Source organism: Podarcis cretensis (assembly GCF_951804945.1).
Source record: "Podarcis cretensis genome assembly, chromosome: 12".
Classification (NCBI taxonomy): domain Eukaryota; kingdom Metazoa; phylum Chordata; class Lepidosauria; order Squamata; family Lacertidae; genus Podarcis; species Podarcis cretensis.
The window spans coordinates 56338384-56359322 of record NC_137181.1 but is presented as its reverse complement, the minus strand read 5'-3'; the positions used below and the strand labels follow the sequence as shown (position 1 = coordinate 56359322).

The 20939-nt window shown below is 45.0% G+C and overlaps 1 protein-coding gene across 2 annotated transcripts; it reads right to left on the bottom strand.

Moving 5' to 3' along the window:
- Positions 1–7267: 7267 nt before the first annotated feature.
- On the bottom strand, positions 7268–8957 carry LOC307199976 (uncharacterized protein; the record flags this gene model as incomplete). 2 transcript variants are annotated; one of them, XM_079948211.1, is made up of 5 exons in its annotated part: positions 7268–7655; positions 7767–7881; positions 8019–8161; positions 8572–8721; positions 8853–8957. In XM_079948211.1, the coding sequence occupies 4 exons, from the start codon at positions 8955–8957 to the stop codon at positions 7770–7772; spliced, it is 510 nt and encodes a 169-aa protein (XP_079804337.1). In that variant the 3' UTR covers positions 7268–7655; positions 7767–7769. The 2 variants fall into 2 exon arrangements, with proteins under 2 accessions (XP_079804337.1, XP_079804336.1); XM_079948210.1 differs by having other exon boundaries at positions 7268–7881.
- Positions 8958–20939: the final 11982 nt, after the last annotated feature.

The following is a 20939-nucleotide window of genomic DNA, read 5'->3' as shown; positions in this document are numbered from 1 at the left end:
ATGTGAAGAATGGATCAGACCCATTCATCATACCATCCTTTTTAAACTCCTTTATTTTAAATATGGAATCCAGTTAGTTAAGAACACTGGGCATAATCCACTGGAATTCCTCCTGCATGAGCCTTGTTTGAAATGAATGGAAGCTGTTTCACCAAACCATAGATAGGGTTAACCACAGTTTGCAGAGTTCAGATGACAGAACATGCCAACGGTTCATATAGCTCAGGTGTTTTTTTCTTGGATACTGACAGCAGCAGGGAGGACTGATGGTAAAACAGGGTGACTGAAGATTGCTCTGCATTCTGTTATTTTATTCACAGCTCATTGCAAATGTTGGGACAATTTGTGGGGTACTAATCTATGGCGCCTGTCACATACACCTCACTCTTACCATCTGCAATGGCGATATATCTGGAATTGGTGAGGTTTAGAACATTGTACAAGGCTGAAGAGCAGCAGCTTCAGGCTTCACCTGTCTGTTACTCAGCCCTGATCCATACATGTTGCTCTGGGGCTGATCTTATGACTAGATCCCATGCCTGCCCAGTAATTTGGTAGGATCGTATAAGCAGTATTGATACCAGTGTCTGTGGGCCATATTGGGTGTGTTCATGTGGTCCCTGGGGGCCTAGTTATTTATTTTTGTACTTTTCCATCCTGCCTTTCTTCTAGCATGAAACTCAAGGTAGGATACATGGGATTTCCAGGTGATCTCCCATCTGGGTATATGCCAAAACTGCTTAACTTCAACAAGATAGCTGCATCATGCGGACCCAGAGCACACCCTTAATTGATCACCACATATTACTGGAGCACTGTGGGAGGCCACAACAGATAACTGACAACTCTGTTGATCTGACATTGTATCTACGAGGCTTACCTGTGCTAGAAAAATATGTGGCAGAGGGACATATAGAAGTGGGAGGTTGTTGGCACCTGCCGTTGTTCACCTTCAAGGCCTTCTTCCTTGCATAATTGCATTTTGGAACAAAAGGTGAGACGTGAAGTGTTTCCTTTCCTTGGTTATTATGTAACGCAGAACACTACAAATTCAGTAGATAGGCATCAAGAGTTTCTGTAATGAGAACGAGCATGGAAAAAGTCAAAGAGGTGCATCAGTGTGTGGTCCTTGCTGAAAATTAAAAAAATGCAATAGGGAAAACCTCAATCCTGGAAGGATGGTAAAATCCAACCCACCCCCAATCAGACGCTCTGAATGGGAACACGTATTTGTAATATGGAAAGACCGAGAGGAGCAGAAAGCCACATCTCAAGATGAGTCAACAATGCCCCAACCAGCATTTTTTCAATTCATTGTTTAAGCAAGTTCCTAGCTAAAGAACTGAAAGCATTGAAACTACATTCTAAAAGGCCCAATAAATTTTCAGCTCTCTTGATTTCTAATTCCACAGTATGAAGATTTATCCAATGGATAAACTGGGGGCCGCAAAGGATTGCAACCTTGGTGCTGCCCAGTGGCGTAGCGTGGGGGGTGCAGGGGGGGCCGGCCGCACCGGGCGCAGCATCTGGGGGTTAGGGTTAGGGGGCGCAAATCCACGGGTTAGGGGGCGCAAATTACTTGCCTTGCCCCGGGTGCTGACAACCCACGCTACGCCACTGGTGCTGTCCAATCCTGTTGAGAAAGATCTAGAGAACGTTAAGGGAGGGTGGCATCACAAAACCATTAGCTGTATGGGGATGCTTAAAACTGACACTCGGGCTGCTTTAGCAATGTGGAGAGCCTGTAGTGTTTAGGATCTAGCTCTGCAATGAGACAAGCATTACATTACCATGTTCACAGAACCCATTGGTTGTTGGCACCCAACAATAGTTGGTGTTAGAGCCAAGGACAGGCTGAGACAGCTAATTATCATTTTGTCCTCTCCCTTCTTGCTGCCGAGTTCTATAAGACCAACAGTGACTCATGGTGTAGTGGGGGGCAGTTGCCCCGGACACAAAATTGTTAGGGGCACAAAATTTCAACACTAGGCATGTGCATGTGTCCTCCATCCGTTTCTCTCCGTCCCACCTGCTATTCATGGCCCTGGGCACAGGCAATCCACGCTATGCCACTGACAAGTTGTAAGTAAGAAGGTAGGTAGCAGGAAAGTGAGAGCAGAGTGAAGTTGTGGGGCACTGTCCCGTTTGCCCTAATGGACCTACGGGTTTGCCCTAATGAATCTGCTTGCAAACCCATGGAAGCAGGTTGGAAATGATGGTAGAACTGCTTACCTGACAGTGATGGGAAAGAAGACCAAACCATCGGTTCCTCCCCACAGGTTTGTAGCTGCTGCAGTTGGTTCATCCTAAGCCTAAGGGCTGGTGATTTAAACCAGACTTAGGGGCACATATAGTTTATTTGCCAATTGTGGGCAGATAAACACTGAAGGTAAAGGTAAAGGTACCCCTGCCCGTACGGGCCAGTCTTGACAGACTCTGGGGTTGTGCGCCCATCTCACTTAAGAGGCCAGGGGCCAGCGCTGTCCGGAGACACTTCCGGGTCACGTGGCCAGCGTGACGAAGCTGCTCTGGCGAGCCAGAGCCGCACACGGAAACGCCGTTTACCTTCCCGCTGGTAAGCGGTCCCTATTTATCTACTTGCACCCGGAGGTGCTTTCGAACTGCTAGGTTGGCAGGCGCTGGGACCGAGCAGCGGGAGCGCACCCCGCCGCAGGGATTCGAACCGCCGACCTTTCGATCGGCAAGTCCTAGGCGCTGAGGCTTTAACCCACAGCGCCACCTGTGTCCTAAAACACTGAAACAGCTGCTCAAAATAGTGGGCGCAGTAGAAGACTTCGTGGGGCTGTTAGGCACACATCAAATTTCATGATGTAAGTAAGGGTTGCCTCTTCTCATTTCTGCAAAACGTGCCATGTCCCACTTGCATGTGTTGAGCATTTCTCAGTACAGTGGTACCTCGGGATACATACGCTTCAGGTTACATACGCTTCAGGTTACAGACTCCGCTAACCCAGAAATAGTACCTCGGGTTAAGAACTTTGCTTCAGGATGAGAACAGAAATCGTGCTCCGGCGACGCGGCAGCAGCAGGAGGCCCCATTAGCTAAAGTGGTGCTTCAGGTTAAGAACAGACCTCCGGAATGAATTAAGTACTTAACCCGAGGTACCACTGTACTGCAGAGATTGGGCAGCAGCTGCACCTGAGCACTGAAGCTGTTGAACTAGAATGCCTTTAGGGTTGGGGAGTCAGCTAAACCTTTTCCTTTTCACTTTTTCAACTTGCTTTTACCACAAAGTCAGATTCTTTGTTTTTCCTGCTCATTATTTGCAGTAAATATGGTTCTGGTACTTCCTGAATCTTAACGGGATGAAGGGTTTATTTATGACAGTTTCTGGTTTAAAAGATCCTGGTTTGATATTGTTTTAAAATACTGAAGAAAGTTATTTCAGTCAATAAATGTGTTACTTTCTAAATAACTTCTTTTTAAAAGGATTTTGGACAAAAAAAATACAGATTGCTGTATTTTAGCTTTGGCACATTTTAAACGAGCATTTAGTTTCTTACTGTAATACCAGAAATAGGAGGAAAGTGTTTCTGTAAACATAGGGAAAGTAAAAACTGGAGGTAGTCTCTCTTAACAGAATGTATTACTGGTCTGTTTGCTGTGTCAAATGGTTTAAATTAATTGTGTGAACACATTCACCATGTAACAATGTGTGTGCGTGCGTAATTTGGGAGGTGAGGGCAAAATGTTTTACGAAAAAGAAGTTGAGTATGTAAGACTGCAATCCGAAATCCACTTATCTGGGAGAAAATCCCATTGAGCACAATGGGACTAATATCTGTGTCGAAGTGCATAGGCTTGCACTGCAAATTAGAAAACAATACCCAGCATCAACAACCAAAAGATTCTTTTTAAGTGCAATATATTTATTTCTGCCAGAAATATAATATCAACATGATGTGATATTTCAAGCACTAAATGTGATTTGTAAACAGCTTAAAATGATTATATATATATATATCACAAAGTTGTACATAAGTGCAAATGTGTGGATATTCATTTTTTTCCTTTCATTAAAATACTGGGATTTTTAAATATGGTATGTGTTCATTTCTTCAAGCTTGTTTCGATTTTAAACCAATTGACATACATTACTTTTTAAACGCCATGCGGAACACCTGCTGGCTACCAGCACCCCAAAGTCAAGACCCAAAGCAGGACTTGAGGGCAAATAGGTCTCTCTCACGTTTATATTCCCCAGCTGGTATTGAGAGCCAAACTGCCTCTGTTTGTGGAAGCAGCAAGTATCCATCTTGATTAGTAAAGGTAAAGGGACCCCTGACCATTAGGTCCAGTCGTGGCCGACTCTGGGGTTGCGGCGCTCATCTCACTTTACAGGCCGAGGGAGCCGGTGTACAGCTTCCGGGTCATGTGGCCAGCATGATTAAGCCGCTTCTGGCGAACCAGAGCAGCACACGGAAACGCCGTTTACCTTCCCACCAGAGTGGTACCTATTTATCTACTTGCACTTTGATGTGCTTTCGAACTGCTAGGTTGGCAAGAGCAGGGCCCTAGGCTCTGTGGTTTAACCCACAGTGCCACCTATGTCTTGATTAGTAGCCACTGATTATTCTCTCTTCCTTGGATTTGTCTAATGCCCAGTGCCGGATTTACATATAAGCTAAACAAGCTATAGCTTAGGGCCTCACTCTCTTGGCCCCCCCCCAAAAAAATTAAAGAAAAAAACAACTGGATGTACATTTCCAAAATATAAGATAAAAAAAACCAAATAAAATAAAACCTACATACAGCTTAATAATTATTTCACTATTAATATACTTCTTCTTAATTGTATTTCAGTTCAACAATTACTTTGATAAAATGCATATTTTGTTATGTGCAAATGGCTTTAGATACCTATTAGGTCCATAAATTACCATATATCATATATTCAATACAAAAAACAGCAGCAATTTGTTGTTGTCAAAGGACAGCTGGACATATAAAGGGCCCCATTGCCTTCAGTAGCTTAGGGCCTCATCAAACCTAAATCCGGCCGTGCTAATGCCCATTTAAAGCCATCTAAGTCGGCAGTCGTCGCCATGCTCTGTGGTAGTGAATGCCAGATAGTGCAGGCCTGATCCTGCGGTATCTCCATTGGGGAGGAGGAGGAACAAGCTTGGTGGCCAACCAGTGGCACATGCCATTTTTTGAGAGACCTTCTCCTTTGCCCTTTTAATCACACGACTCCCTTTTATTTGTGTTTTAGCTCAACAGAGCTAATTTGGCACTGGAATCTAGATAGATTTCAGTCTGGGTTTGGTAAGAAACAGCATCTGTACAAATCCAGTTGCACAGCACCAAGCGGGCACTGTGGCGTTTGCCCTCCTAGGTGGGTCATAAGGAAAGGGTTAAATGAGTGTGAAGTGATTGGCCAGCGGAAACCCAAGGGGAGGAGTTAGAGTTACAGTTGGAGTTGTTGGGAAGTCAGTTGGGAGTTGGAGAAGGAAGAGGGAGGATAAGTCTGTGGGTTGGTCTAGTTTTGATGTGTGAGAGTGAGAGAAACTGTTAGGAGAATCAGATAGACAGTTGGGATAATCAGTTAGAAGTTATTAGGAAGGTATAGGCTGGTATAGAAACTAAGGATAAGAAACTGACAAGAAAAATTATCTGAAACCATAAGCTTGTTCATGCTTATAAGATAAACTTGATTATTTCTTTTAATGTTAACAACTGTCTGGACGCAGTGCGCACCCAAGAGTAATGGGCTGGGAAGTGATCATAGTGGTGGCACAGGGATCAATAGACTGTCAAACGTCCGGGGACCCTGTGTGATCGCCACCGGCACCTATAAACTGGTGACTGGCTCTTCATTAACACAGAAGGCAGGAAGCAGATTTTTGTGTGTGCGCTGCTTTCCCTTAGTCTACATTTCTGTTCTTCTCTAACTTGGTTCTCCCAGTGGGACATAGGGCCATGGTAGGGACATAGGAAACTGCCATATATTGAATTAGACCATCCATCAGGGTCTTAGCCAGACTCCATTGTGCCTATCCTGTACTTTCAGGCACAGCCTATAATGAAGGTGTGGAAGGGTGTGTGTGTCATGGAGAGGTTATTTCCCCTTGTCTGACTTCTAGGATATCTTACGGAGTCCTGTTTTTCCTGAGTCGAGCATTGTAATGCAGAGGTTTCCTCCCTGCACCCATGCTTTCCCTTGGGACTCCTCCATACAACTTGTTTACAGTATTGAGTATTCATCCTGATTTGCTTGCACGATGTTTACACAGAGATTGGACCATGTCCTTTCTTCATCAAGCATTTGTTCTGCTTAGCAGGAGGCTATACAACAAGAAGCATCCATCCAGATTTGCTTGTGCAGTGGTTATTTTAAAGTTTTTTAGGGACTTAATTACCCTTTCTATAGCACTTATCACAAAGTGGCATACAGAAAACTAAAGCAACAACAGACAACTTAAGCAGCAGCCATTTTTGAAAAAGAAAAGTCTTAACAGTTAAATACAGAAATGCCAAATGTTAAATACAAAAAAGATAGATGTCATCTTGTCTTCCCATTAATTAGTTGTTTATCCCATATCTGTCCCTCTTCTAGCTGCAAAAAGTCTGGCTTTTAAAAAAAATAAGAATGAATTGATTGCATCAGAGGACCAGAGTGCTTTAAATCCACTTTAACTGTGCACACCTACATTCCTGGTACATGACTGAATCTCTCCTGCAAGATACTGATGGTCTGGAGGTGACCCCAGGCAAAAAAACAGCATCTTCACACCAGCAGTTTTTATTAAAATTGGCCACACAATGGCATTGTTGCACCACTGGGGGTTGTGAGCTGGAGGGAACAGTTTTCCACTAAGGAACTCTCATTTTAAAGGAATGAACGCTAAGCGGAAGAATAGCATAACCTAACAAGAATTGCCTTTGGATTCAACCAGCCAGCCATGAAATCTAGCCTTCTGCCTCCATCAGTGCTAAACAAGGAAGCTCATGAGAGATCTAAACCTCCTGGATCAGAGACGCATTGCCACTGAATATGATGGCAGGAACACAAGGACAGACAAAGACCTATTGAAACCTTTTGATTCAAAGGAGCTGTCAGAATATGTACAGATGAGAAAGGTATGGGTATATATTCTACTGATAGATATAATTTTCCATTAATTTGTCTACTTTAGAAGATGGCTCTTTTAAGGACATTTAAGCTTGTGGCCATTGCTACCTTCAAGCAGCAATTAACTCTGCAAGTCAGATTTACTGTATGTATGGTATCTGTCGTGCATCTACTGCATTGTATCCCCGGCCTTTTGAAGGAAGAAGAACTTTTGTTCAGGGCTCCAAAGAGGAATTTTGTCCTCCCTTGGATTAGGCCAGTTTTACCAGGAGGGTCATTGTCACACACTCAAATTCCTTCCCCATCCTTGCTCTCTAGCAGCCCCCTGAAAGAGAGCCTCCCTTGGACAATCAAGCTGGACTGGAAACACCCAGAGCTTGAAGGGAAAATGACTCCATTGGCGCCTTTGCAGCACACTACTCACCCGAGGAATTCCTGGTCATAGTGGAAGTTGACAACCATCCCCAGGAGAGCGATCAGCAGCTGTGGGAAGTTCCGGCGCACAGCTCTCTTGTATTTCTTCATCCTGAAGGTGGTGTGCAACAGGCTGGTGAGATGTTCCTGGAAGAGAGAGAGGTGCAAGTCACTTTCCCTGCTTTTGTGCAGAATACAGAAACCCCTCGATATCACCTTGGGAAGAAGGAAGCCAGAAAGCAGGTGGTTGGTCCTTACCACTTAGGTGGCAGATTCCGCCAAGGGGCTTTGGTAAAGCTGCTCGGCCATGAGATGGAGCAGTTGTTCTTGGTCAGCCAATGCTAAAACCTCCTTCCATATTCTCTGGCAGCCTCTGTGAATGCAAAAACAAGAGCAACGCTCAAATTCAAGTCTTCTGCTTGCTGCTGTGCCCCAGAGAGAGGAAATGGCAGCAAGGGCTTTCTGAGCAAGCTCTGCAGCTTGCCAACCTTTCCCTTAGCCCAGTAGAACCTGGAGGGAAACTGGAGGAGGTATTCAACCACTTTCTCCAGGCTGTGGTGTGACAAGATGGAGAAAGCGAAGACGGCCATGTTTCTGCCCTCCGCTGTAGGCCCCTGGGTGAATTTGTAGAAGGCCTCCAGCAGCACTTCCACCTGTCAGAGAAAAGGAGAGGATTGCTTGGAGAGTAAAAGGAAGCAGGGTTGTCTGCAGGCAGATCCCTCCATCCCTCATAGAAAGAGGGACCCTTGACCTGTGCCACCACAGCCATCTTCCTTCAAAGGCACCACTCAGGGTCCTTGAGAGTATTGGACCCAGGCAGCTCCAGGGAAACAGTTTCCCTCTCCATTGTAGGCCAAGAGAAGAAGCTTGCCCGTCTGCTCCCAGAAGGAAGACTCCCCATTCCGGAACCCATGTTTCTCAGGACCCTTGGCTGAGCTTCTTGTCCTGACATTGCCAGGCCCCTCTCAACAATCATGTGTCCTGGCCACTCAGTGGCATGAGGTTGCCTCCCCTACACCAAAGTGGAGACTCTTCTTCTCTCCTACCTTTGAAGACACCTTACCTCTACTGCTTTGCCGCTAAACTGCTTGATGAACTCTTGCAGAAGGTGGGAGATATCCAAGGGGTTGAAGCTGCTCTCAAGAACCAGGTTGCTGGCCAGGAAGCACATGGCCTCCAAGAGCTGCTCAGCAGGGAGAAAGGCGCCAAAGACCTGAAGCAAGAGACGAAGGTCAGAGATGCCCACAGGGCAGGGCTGGGGAGCAGAAAGCCCAGGTGCTTTCTCTGTGGGACCCAGAACATGAGGCTTGAGAGACTGCTGTGCCTTGTGTGACAGCGACTTACCCTGGCAAGAGAGTAGCAGTCATTGATGAACAATGCAGGAACCGGACTTCTGGTGGAATTGAGGACCTTCTGAGCTCTGATGATGAGTGTTTGGTTCCTGGACATTCATGCCAGCGTCTCTGCAAAGGAAAGCCAAAAGGTTAGTTCAGGTCTTACTCACCCCATCCCATGCTGGGATGCATTCTTCCAGTCTTACCTTCTTTGCGCCGCAGGATGGGCAGAAGATGGCAGAGGGCCTCTGCTGCCTGCTGCCTGCACTCCGGGTCTGGATCCAATGCACACAGACAGGAAATGGCCACCAGTTGGCCAAGGGAGGATGCAGGAAGCGCTACCGATGGCTGAGAAGGAACCCAGAGAAGGGACTGATAAGAGAAGCAACCCATCACCATTTTTCCTACAACATTTTAAATTTAATTTTTTAAACTTTATTATGGTCACAGACCAGGATAAAAAACAAACAAACAAACAAACAAACATATAAATAAAATAGCAGTTAGGATTTTTTTTAACTGATAAATGTTGGAGCAAATAAGGACAAAGAAACAAGCATAGGATAAAACATCTGAATAAAATACAAGATTAAACATGGATAATGGATGGATAAAAACTGATAATTAAAACATTTTTATTAAATCTTCAAAACATTCCAAAACATTTAGCATCCTATACAGAAAAAAAATCAATATCTTTTTTTACTTCCCACCCCTCTTTTCCTGATGTTTGCTTTTTACATCTTTTCTCAGCTGTTTTACTCACTAGGATTCATTCTGCTATGCCCCAGCTCTGTTCTCAAAATTGGGTATGTACCGGGATGCCTGATTGTCCCTAGGGCAACTTGCAGGGTGGGGCTAGAAGTGACAGCCTGAAAGCCTTGACAGCCCTGCATGGTTGCAATGCTTTGCTTCAGTAACTCACATATTCCTGGATCTTCTGCAGGAGGTCAGAAAGATCTCGGGATCGCCTTCCTTCGGACTATCTTCTTTCCACTCTTCATCGTGGTGATGACATCCGTAAGTCTGGCCTTCAGCTGGTCCTTGCTGAAGCCTTTGGGAGGAACATCAGCCGCATCTGGAGAACCTGTGCTTGGGATGCTGAGGGGAGAGAGAAGTAGCACTTGTGTCAAAAGGTTTTATTGCCTCCCATCCTTCAAAGACCCCTAGTACCACCACCATAGAAATGGACGGGGGTGGTGGCTTCTGAAAGCAATTTGTTATGTACTGCGTTCAATAGGATTCAGAATGCAGCAGTCTGATTGGTCCACAGGAGCCACCCAATCCAGCTCCAGATGGAAGTGAATCCGCAACCTGATTGGCCTACAGGAGAATCCCAGAATTAGCCAATCACGTGGGGCCCATTTTGTAAATAATGTCTATAAAGCAGACATTCTGGGGGAACTTCCATTCCTCCTCACCACTATGAGCTGAATAAAGAGCATGAAATCCACTCTCGACTCCAAGTATATTTCACAATTGATAATTGGGGGCAGGGGATTAGCACAGCATTACCTTAGAGGAAGATCCTCTCCTTCTTCCAGACTGATTTCCGAGATTTGATCCTCATCGAAATCAATTCCCTGGCCATGAGAAAAAGAAACATGAACGTCAGAATGTGAAGAATGGATCAGACCCATTCATGTTTTTGTGTTGATCAGGAAAGCGCAGGCAAGGTTGGTTGGGAAACAAACTGGAAATCTCTGTCCTCCATTTCCTTATTCATCCATTCATTCCTTTAGAGCATTTGTACCCCTCTCTTAAGCCCAAAAGGCTCCAAGAGAGCCTTCCATGAAATCAAATGCAAGAAACTCCCTAATTGCAGACTTCTATTGTATTAAACAATCTGACCAACAGAAATACAACACACAAGGAAAGGGGCAAGGAGGGCAGAGGAAAAGACAACTCACAAGCTCAGGCCCCTGGGTCTAGAATGCTGTTCTCATCTCTCCCACAGAGGCAGCCTGATGAAATGAAATGGCTGCCACCAGATGCCAGTTGGAGGAGAGGAGGCCTGAGGGAGCTGGCCTGTCTCAGCAGAGCCCATGGCGCTGTTTCTCATCCATCCTTCCTCCAGGAGCAGAGCTCTGCCAGGCTTCCTGCCTTTCCCTCACCTGCACCTGGGAGCAGCCCTCCCCTATGATAGACTGTGGACAGGTGAGCAGCAGAGCTCCTTGCATCAGCTCTGCAGAAAAACCAGTTCCATCTAGCACCCCCTTCCCCTCCACTGGGCCAGCCGCTCACACTCTTTTCTTCTTCTGTTTTTCCCTTTCCCTCCAAAGTATAGTACAAAGATAACATCCAGTGTGTAGAAATAGAAATGAAGGCTCTCCCAGATTCACATGTACGTAAATCAGAAGGAATCCTTTGTTCAAAATAATAGTCAATTGACTGCAGTATAGAACACTAAATTTTCCTTTTTGGCATTCCTTCTCCCCTTCCAACAACTTGGGCAAAGCTCAACCCTTTCTTTGACTTTGGATAGCTCTTTGCCAAACTTGGTGATACCATTGATCTAGGTTCTAGAGTTAAGTCCCCTGGCCATGGCAACCTCAACTTACCTCCAGGAGTCTTTGGGACGCCATCTTCTAATGTAGTGACTAAGCGAAGGTCACTACAGGCCACCTCTACAAACCTTGAGATGCTGGGGATGCAGGAACCTCAATTCAAATGGTCACAAGCTCCGTTGCTAGGCAATGGCCCTTGAGAACATGGAATTCCCAGCCTCAGTGCCAAGGTTCTAGGAGAGTCCATGTGGTTAGAACAGTGTGAATGCCATGCAACTCAAGGGTGATATGTATATATTTTTTGAAATGTACAGTTTAATCCTTTTCCTCTTATTTTTATCCTGCTATGCAGACTCTTGTTGTCTCTTAAAGCAGCTGACATTGATTTAAAAGAAGGTGAGACAAGTCCTGTCCTCAGGTTTGGAAAGTCCAAAGACACCGAATGGAAGGGATGTGGAGGAACAAGGCAGAGGAAAAGCCCCTTTCCCAAGGCCCAAGAGGAGGCCTGAGGTGTCCTGCTGGGGCCAAGCTGACCTTCCTCACCCACAGCTTTTCCTGGACAGAGACGCAGCAATGGACCCTGTAGGCCTTCATGCCCAACTTCAAGGGGGCTGTGGGGCTCAAGCCCCTCTCAGATTCCCTCGGGAGGCTTATCTGGGCCCCACAGGCAGCAGGCAGTGCCTGGCAAATGCTCCCCACCCGCTGAATTTCTAACTGCCAGAATAATCGTAAATGTAGAAACCAATCCAAAATAGAAGGAAGGAAGAAAAGGGGGAAGAGATAACCACCAATTCTGCTTCTCTTCCTCATGGAGCTTTGCCCCCCGTCGGCATAACCCCTTATCCCCCTGAGAGCTCCAATATAGGAAGGTGCAGGCATCCCCAAACTTGGCCCTCCAGATATTTTTTGGGACTACAATTCCCATCATCCCTGACCACTGGTTCTGTTAGCTAGGGATGATGGGAGTTGTAGTCCCAAAACATCTGGAGGGCCAAGTTTGGGGGTGCCTGTATATGATGCTTTAATGCCCAGGAAATGGCATGTGGTGGTGATTATTTATTAAATTTGCATGTCACCCTTCATGTGGGCCATTTCAGTGACTGAACCCTCAAGGTAAGAAGGCCTCCTCTGCAGCCTCCACACCATCCATTCTAGAGGTGGGAAGGAGCCCAGAGACCCCTTAGAACCCCAGCAAGAGGCTGAGGGAGACAGAGCTTTGCAAGCAGAAGCTGCTGCTGCAGGAAAGGTTTGGCTGCTTCTCTGGGAGCCATTGGCATCAAGCGCCTCCCACCCCAGAAGAGCCTGCTGGCTGATGAGCTCTATTGGCTAGCCTGGAGCGTCAATCAGCCAGCTAGGGAGGGAGGGCGAGGTGCCTAGCCAGGTAGGCTGCACAAGACAAGCAGGTTAAGGTCTGGGGAAAAACTTTTACATTTTATTTCTTATGACTTCAAGAACGTGACCAAAGGCATGCCAAAGGGAGCAGGGCACTCTGTGCCGCTGAAACAGAACCAATCCATCTTTGGAAGGCCAGGTGGCCACCCCAGCAGGGGGTTTGCTCCTGGATGAGGCTCTTCTGGCTCCCAGGGACCATCGTGATGGTCAAGGGTGTCTTATGTGGCATCGGGGTGCAAAGATCCGCCCGTCCCCCCTGCCCCCCGGTTTCCCAGTCCCAGAAATGCAGGAGGGTGGAGCCGGCCGGCCGCCTCAGCGCCTTGCTGGCTCGCTTGTCCCTGAACTCACGGCACAGACCCACCCACAGCAGAAGAGCCTGCTGTGGCGCTCCAACAGATGGGCGCCATCTTCCCTGGACTCAACTCTCGGGCCCCAGACTCTCAGCCTGGTGCCCCTGAGAGCCCAGCGCCCGGGTGCCCCGCACCCCTAGTGCCTATGGGTAAGACCGCCCTGCTGATGGTCAGGGAACCTCTCTCAGCCAGCTCCGTCCAGCCAGGCCATCGCCTTGCTGCATACCTAGGTATTCTCTGAAGTTTATAGAAACAAACCTTTATTTTCTGTGCCCCTACTTTGCTTCCAATCCTATAGGTACTTAATCATCTGAGTTCACTATTACAGGGAGTTATGATTTTATAGTTCCAAGTTCCAGCACTTTGAGAGGCAGAAAATAACTTATCTTATTTTGTTCTCCCCATAATACAAGGAATGATACCCAACTAAATCATACTCAGAGTAGATCCACTGAAATCAATGGGCTTAGGTTAATTAAGTGCATTGATTTCAATGACTCTATGAATAATATTGAATATCAGCCTACATTTTTATGAATCTATATCATGTTCTTCCCTTAGTCAAAAAGTCCCAATTCTTTGAGCATAGGGGAAAAGTCAGCTGTTTCTTTTCTAACACATTATTTGATTCTTCTTGTTGTTTAATCTTAACCAGAGATCCATTATAAACTGAATTGAAATAACTGGGGAATTCTCATTTAATAAATAAATGCTTTTTGTAATGCCCCTTCCCCGATTTCCAAAATACCATATTTACTCGAATGTAATGTGCCATTGAATATAATGCATGCCCTAATTTTTGCAACGTAATTTGGCAAAAAAAGGTGTGCATTACATTCGAGTAAATACGGTATATCATTTAAAAATAAAAACTGGCCACACCCATGTTTACACTTTAGCCACACCCACTTCCATATTTCAACCACTCCCACTTTGGCAAGGAGCCCTCAAGGGCTGAGCATCAGTCAATGTAGTTGCTGGCCTTAAAAAATTGGCCATCCCAGGTACTAGAGTAATGCAGTATCATTTGAAGATAGGAAACATTTATGGTATTTCTTAAATGCTACATTAATATAGTTTTGCACACAGTGCCATCTGTTGGTTATACTGTGTAATCCTCATATACTGCAGAAACATTCTACCAGCACCTGTTAACTATGACTTTTAAGCTACACATTCTGTAGTAACTTTGCATTGGAAAGAATAAAAAATAGATCTGTCAACTGATTAAATATGCTTAGCTTAATCAACTAGATTTTAGTTGAGTGACGTAGTAAATGAACAGTACATAGCTAGATAAATGATCAAGCTGTTGTAAAACCCCATGGAAGTTTAGACACTTAACTGGTGGTGGAACTCTTGAAGAGGTTACACATCTAGCTATCAGTGATTTGCATGGAAATTTTTCCGGTGCTTAATTTTTCTTCCACTTTCCGAATTTGTGAACATAGTAACCATTTACTGAACGATAATTTACCACAATGTGCATTTAACCATTTGACAAGCCAGAATAAAAATGTAACAATAAATAAATTTATATTGTCCTTCCAGTCACTTTTATTGTCTTTATTTGCCATAACAAGTTATTGTCACAGATTTAGAGCTGTGTGAGCTAAGTGCAGGTACTGGGCACTGAACCAAGGATGCCTTCTCAAAGCTTGGATAAGAGAGGGCCCTAGAGTCTTCCCTCTTCCTTCCCAAAGCCTAGTCAGCACTTTCTCAGTTTTGGGGAGGGGGCGGAAGGGCTCTAGGGCCCTATCAGAACCCTCCCCACCTCTTTCCCAAAGCTGGGTGCCTCCTTACCCAACAGACTCTTCTGGGTTTTTTAATCGATTAGTGTATTTTGTTGCTGGCATCTGTCTGTCCTGAGAGACAGTGGAGTGTGCCTCAGGGTGAATACTGGAGAATCACGACACCTGCTGTAGCTTCCAAGACTGGTAATTCGTAACTGCTGCCTCCTGCATTGGTTTTGCTGTGTTAGCAGCAATGACCTCTCTGGGGCACAAGCCTGGGCAGTGTGTATGAGGTCTCAGGACTCAGATACAGTGGTGCCTTGCAAGACGAAAAGAATCCATTCCGCGAGTCTCTTCGTCTTGCGGTTTTTTCGTCTTGCGAAGCAAGCGGCTTAGCGGATTAGCCTATTAGCGGCTTAGTGGATCAGCTGATAAGCAGCTTAGAAAAAGGGGGGGGAGGAAAAAAAACCTGCAGGAAGTCGCAATACATTTTCGTCTTGCGAAGCAAGCCCATAGGAAATTCGTTTTGCGAAGCACCTCCAAAACGGAAAACCCTTTCGTCTAGCGGGTTTTCCGTCTTGCGAGTCATTCGTCTTGCGGGGCACCACTGTACTGCACATTAGTAAAGAAACAGAGGTTTGAATGCGCTATAAACATGCAAGACCAGATGGCGCCAGATGAGTGTTGTCAAGGTGTTGTCAGTGGCTCCCAGCTGGTTGCCAAGGAAAGTATAAAGACAAGGAAAAGTTTCTCACAGTCCTATTTTATTTCAGTTTTTACAGAGAGAGGCTATAGAACCCAGCCTCTTGGATAATGGCATTGTCCCGAGTGAATCTTCAACACCTCCCTGTGTCTCTCCCACTTCCACATTTGTCATCCTTATCACCTCCTCTATGGGTGCCGCTAATTGTCCTCTGTCTTTGAGCTCTTTGCTCTCCTACTTTTAAGGCTCGCCGGGTTCTGGGAGATGGAGGGTCTGGAATGCTTTCTAGTGAAAATGCGTCTGCTAGCTGCTGCTCCAGTTCTGCCTCCTCCTCCTCTCCCATGATTTCCCAACTTTCCCCATCCTCTGCCTCTGAGCTACAACCTCCCACAAACCCCAGTTGTAAATCTATACTGTCTTCTTCTTCCTCCTCCCTGGGAGGGTCAGGATGGGGGGGTGGTCTCCACCATTCCTCCTCCGCCCAGTCCCTGACAAGTATAGCCGTAAGGCAGCAGAGGTTTAGGTTCAGAGTTTTCCTTCTCCTAGATGGGCTCCCTTCCTAGGTTGACAAGCCCCATCTGCCCCTCTCTTTTTTAAAAAAATAATTTTTATTAACAGGCCAATCACATCACATTATTCAAATCACATTAGTTCCAGATTATACAGCCCAATTTTAAATTTTGTTAAGGGTACCCATACATCAAGCTCGGCACGAGTCCAAAATTCCGGATAGCTCCAGGCATCACATATTTTACTGCTTTAAATTAGGCAGTTTTATCCAATTCGATCTGGATAGTCCTTTATTACTTTCTTTCTCATCTTGTTGTTACCATATATTCCTTTCTTTGCGATCTCTGATGGTTCTCACAAGCAGACTGGAAACTGGCGTCTCTGTGTGGGTTTTGTACTCTTCAAAAACTATCTCTCTCAGGGACAGCCTCTGTTCGTCTCTTCCATAAACAAAGTTAACCTTTGGTCTGTCCTTTATTTTTCCTCAGGCTAGCCAGATATATCAAACAAATCAGGGGGCTCTGTCAGGTCAAACTTGCATTCCAACACTCCTCTTTCGAACGATCCTGATTCTCCTCCACCCTGTCCTTCTTTCTCCGGCAAGCCTGTCTTGGCGAGACGCCATTTTTTAACTGCGTCATAAAAAATTTCCTCTTCCTCACCGTTCACCAGTCTTCTCTTCTGTTGTAATCCATCCCCACACAGTTCTTAAAATCCTGCTTATGATTGATAAAAACGCGACGATCTTATTTCTTTCCCCCATCTGCCCCTCTCTTCCCTCTACAGCATGTGCAGAACCTGCCTTCTTGAGTAAGGGACCCACTATTGGTCTCATCAGGGGACATGGGTGCCACAGAGCTTAGGACTTGCCGATCAGAAGGTCGGTGGTTCAAATCCCCGCAATGGGGTGAGCTCCTGTTGCTCGGTCCCTGCTCCTGCCAACCTAGCAGTTTGAAAGCACGTCAAAGTGCAAGTAGATAAATAGGTACCTCTCTGGCGGGAAGGTAAACGGTGTTTCCGTGCACTGCTCTGGTTCGCCAGAAGCGGCTTAGCCATGCTGGCCACATAACCCAGAAGCTGTACGCCGGCTCCCTTGGCCAATAAAGCGAGATGAGCGCCGCAACCCCAGAGTCGTTCACAAATGGACCTAATGGTCAGGGGTCTCTTTACCCTTTACCTTTATTGGTCTCATCCACTCAACGCACCGGAGCCTGTCTTCCTATTCTTAACTCAGCAATGGTTTGGGACCTATTAGTTCCCTTCACCTGGTTTAGCTGGCCAGTCGAAAGCCATTTCCCAGAGTGTAGCTTCTGTCACACTCTGACATCTTTTAGGAGACACTGGTAAGAGCTGAGTGCAAAATGAGGGGACCAAAGTTGGGCAAGTTGCCCCCAAATAAGTGTCTCCCACCAGCTACCCCTCCCTTAACATTCCAAATACTACATCATGGGTCAGCAAACATTTTCAGCAGGGGGCCGGTCCACTGTCCTTCAGACCTTGTGGGGGGCCAGACTATATATATATTTGGGGGGGGGGGAAATGAATGAATTCCTATGCCCCACAAATAACCCAGAGATGTATTTTAAATAAAAGCACACATTCTACTCGTGTAAAAACACCAGGCAGACCCCACACATAATCCAGAGATGCATTTTAAATAAAAGGACATTTCTACTCATGTAAAAACATGCTGATTCCTGGACCATCCACAGGCTGGATTTAGAAGGCGATTGGGCTGGATCCGGCCCCCAGGCCTTAGTTTGCCTACCCATGCACTACATGGTTTGCAAATGTTCTCTTCTGCACCCCTACCTTGGTATCTGTGCATATGCAGGGTGGGTTATCCATGTTTTTAATAAGCGAATAATGCCCTCTGGTCATTTGAATAATGCATCTGGAGCTTTTTGCTCTGAAAACACCCACTGCAATGCCTATGCGGTCTGCTTGTAGCACACCATGTGCAGGATTGCATGGCTGTTCTGCGAGAGGCTGTGGATGGTTCTGCCTCAAGGCAGAGGATTGGGTTAGGTGGCATTTTGGTTCGTTCTGACTTTGATACTGTAATGTCCAGCTCCAGGCAATTATCCATGCATGATGACAGTACTAGCCTTTAGCCACCACACAGAAAATTAAGCAGATAAGCAAGCATCAATTATTTTTCCCAGCACAATTACAAACAGAACCTATATGATAAAGAATCTATTAAAATAGAATCTCATATAAAGGCCAACTGGTATGAATGTAATTTATTCTAAGATGTATAGTGATTAAATATTTAATTTTATGTACACCCATGTATAGTCTGTCACAGTGATTGTTACAGGCACTTTTGTTTTGTTTTGTAAACCTGAAAAAACCAGCCTCCAGCCAAGCACAGAACATTATTGTTTTGCTCAGAAATGCAGAGAGTGATATAACAAAGGCTTTTCAAGAGATCAGTCCAACCAGGAAGAAAAGAATTCTTCCAAACAGAAGCACAATTTCAAGCTGCTTCCCGATGACCTATTTACTGGGCATTCATCCTCATTTGTTTGCACGAAGTGTGCATGGAGGTTAGACAATGTTGCATCAAACAATTATTCTCTCACCCCTTCTAGTGCATTTACTTATCATGAGAAGTCTTATTTGGGGGGCGGGGGAAACTCTTGCTATGCAAGAACGCTAATCGACTTTAACCGTGCAACCCAAATTTGCTATTCTATGATTGAATCCCACCTGAAAATGGTGACTGTCTAGAAGTGCCCTCAGACTGGGGTTGGATGTTGAACACCTTGTCCCTCTAAATTCAACAGGAATTACCGTATTTTCGCTCTATAAGACGCACCAGACCATAAGACGCACCTAGTTTTTGGAGGAGGAAAACAAGAAGAAAAATATTCTGAATCCCAGAAGCCAGAACAGCAAGAGGGATCGCTGCACAGTGAAAGCAGCGATCCCTGTTGCTGTTCTGGCTTCTGGGATAGCTGCGCAGCCTGCATTCGCTCCATAAGACGCACACACATTTCCCCTTACTTTTTAGGAAGGAAAAAGTGAGTCTTATAGAGCAAAAAATACGGTATTCCCAGGGAAAGTCTGTGTAGAATTGCAGCCTGAATATATTTGCAAGATTTATTAGATGCTGTTCCAAAACAAATGTAATGTGCAATTAAATAACCAAGTTAAAATTTAAAATCAATCTTCTTCTTTTAAAAAAACGTAATTAAAATGGGATCGTTTATAAGTGCAAAGGCTTTGTGTTATGGATCTGTCCATTAATCAGCTTTGAATATTCAGTATAAAAACAGGAATGCTACTGATTAGGAGCTTGCTCATGTCTGAATATTCTTGATTGCTTAATGTGACTTGACCCCTTTGACCACCCTGTTTTAGTCACAATCAAGATCCCAGTGCAATTTCTCCCACATTTTTAACGCAGAGTTACAAATGAAAAGAGGATTTCAATTAGCGTGAGCAATTGTGCATACAAAACCAGGTGGGTAGTAGTTATTCCAGATCAATTAATAAGAGAGTACAAAGTGTAATTTTGTGTATGAACTCTGGGTATGGGTTCTGAGGAATATAAATTACTGCAGCGTTACTGCTCCCCATGAACATGTCCTTAAATCTTCCTGCTTTACAGCAGGCAGTACAAAGAGCTCTCAATATGTGAATATTTGCAGCAGTGGGATTAAAAAGAGTAGACTTATGTCTCAGTAAAATCCATCTGCAAAGAAATCCTTTATCACAAAACCCAGATCCTGTTAAATCCAGGGTTAGATGCTTAGCTAGCATAAATCAGTGTTTATCTATTGACTTTGGTGGAGCTATTTGGGAGACTAGACCAGCAAAGGATTGACTCTTGTTTGAAAAAGCAGCCTCAAAAGTCAGCAAGCCCCGCTTCAGACTTTCTAAATAATGAATGGCAAGACAGTTCTCGTTTCAAAGACATTGTGCTTTATTTGTAGCATTCTTCGCCGGAGGATAGAAAAGCTGGATAAAGCTTCTAGAATGTGGGCGGACGTGACTGAGAGTGTAACAGTACACAGAAAGCAAGAGCTAATGGGATGCAGTTTCTGTGGTTCAGAAGCTAGCTAGTGAAGTGGCACATTTAAAATTATATATATATATATATATATATATATATATATATATATTAAAAAAGTACAAGCTGTTCTTTTGTATGAACAGTTTATTGATTTGGGCATTGCTAGGCAGAACGTACACTACGGTTCACCTGACCAGAACACTACAGTTCACCAGTTTTGGATGGATCATTTAATCCTTGCTAGCAAGTTCTTGCAATACGACAAGGCAGATTTTGATCTAGGAAGGTTCCTAACGCTCTTAAGGAAGAGTACATACTCAAGAACATATAATGCAGATTAGTGATGCCAGAACTGTTAGGAGATTAGGACTGTGCACTCCTTCTTCGTAAATTTAAAACAGATTGGCAGGAAATTTTTATTTAATTTTTTTTGAAAATTAGAGCAAGCAAATGTCAGGACAGGATGGACAAGGCATCCGAAGGAGCAGCAGCAAAAGTAGAAGGAATCTGAAATGGAGAAAGCTGGAGATAAAAATCAGTTAATCACAAAGACTCTGATACTTATGGACAGCAACTGGGGGAATCCAGCATACTCTTATGAGTTTGTACAGGGTGGTGGTAGTGGTAGACTGTTTATTGGAGTTCCTTCTAATTCATGGATCCATCATGCATTCAATTCCTGGAACAGCCAGGCTAGCTTCCTGGTAAGGTAATGACCGTCTAAGTATGGGCCATTAAGGTAACAAAGGAAGTGGCTCTGCGCCAGAGAGAAAATGGGTGCCACCCCCTCCCTCAATTTGCTGGGAGTTAGAAAGACTGTCCGCAAAGCCAACTTTACTTCTTTGGCAAGATTACTTAGTAAAAAAAACTGCAAAAAA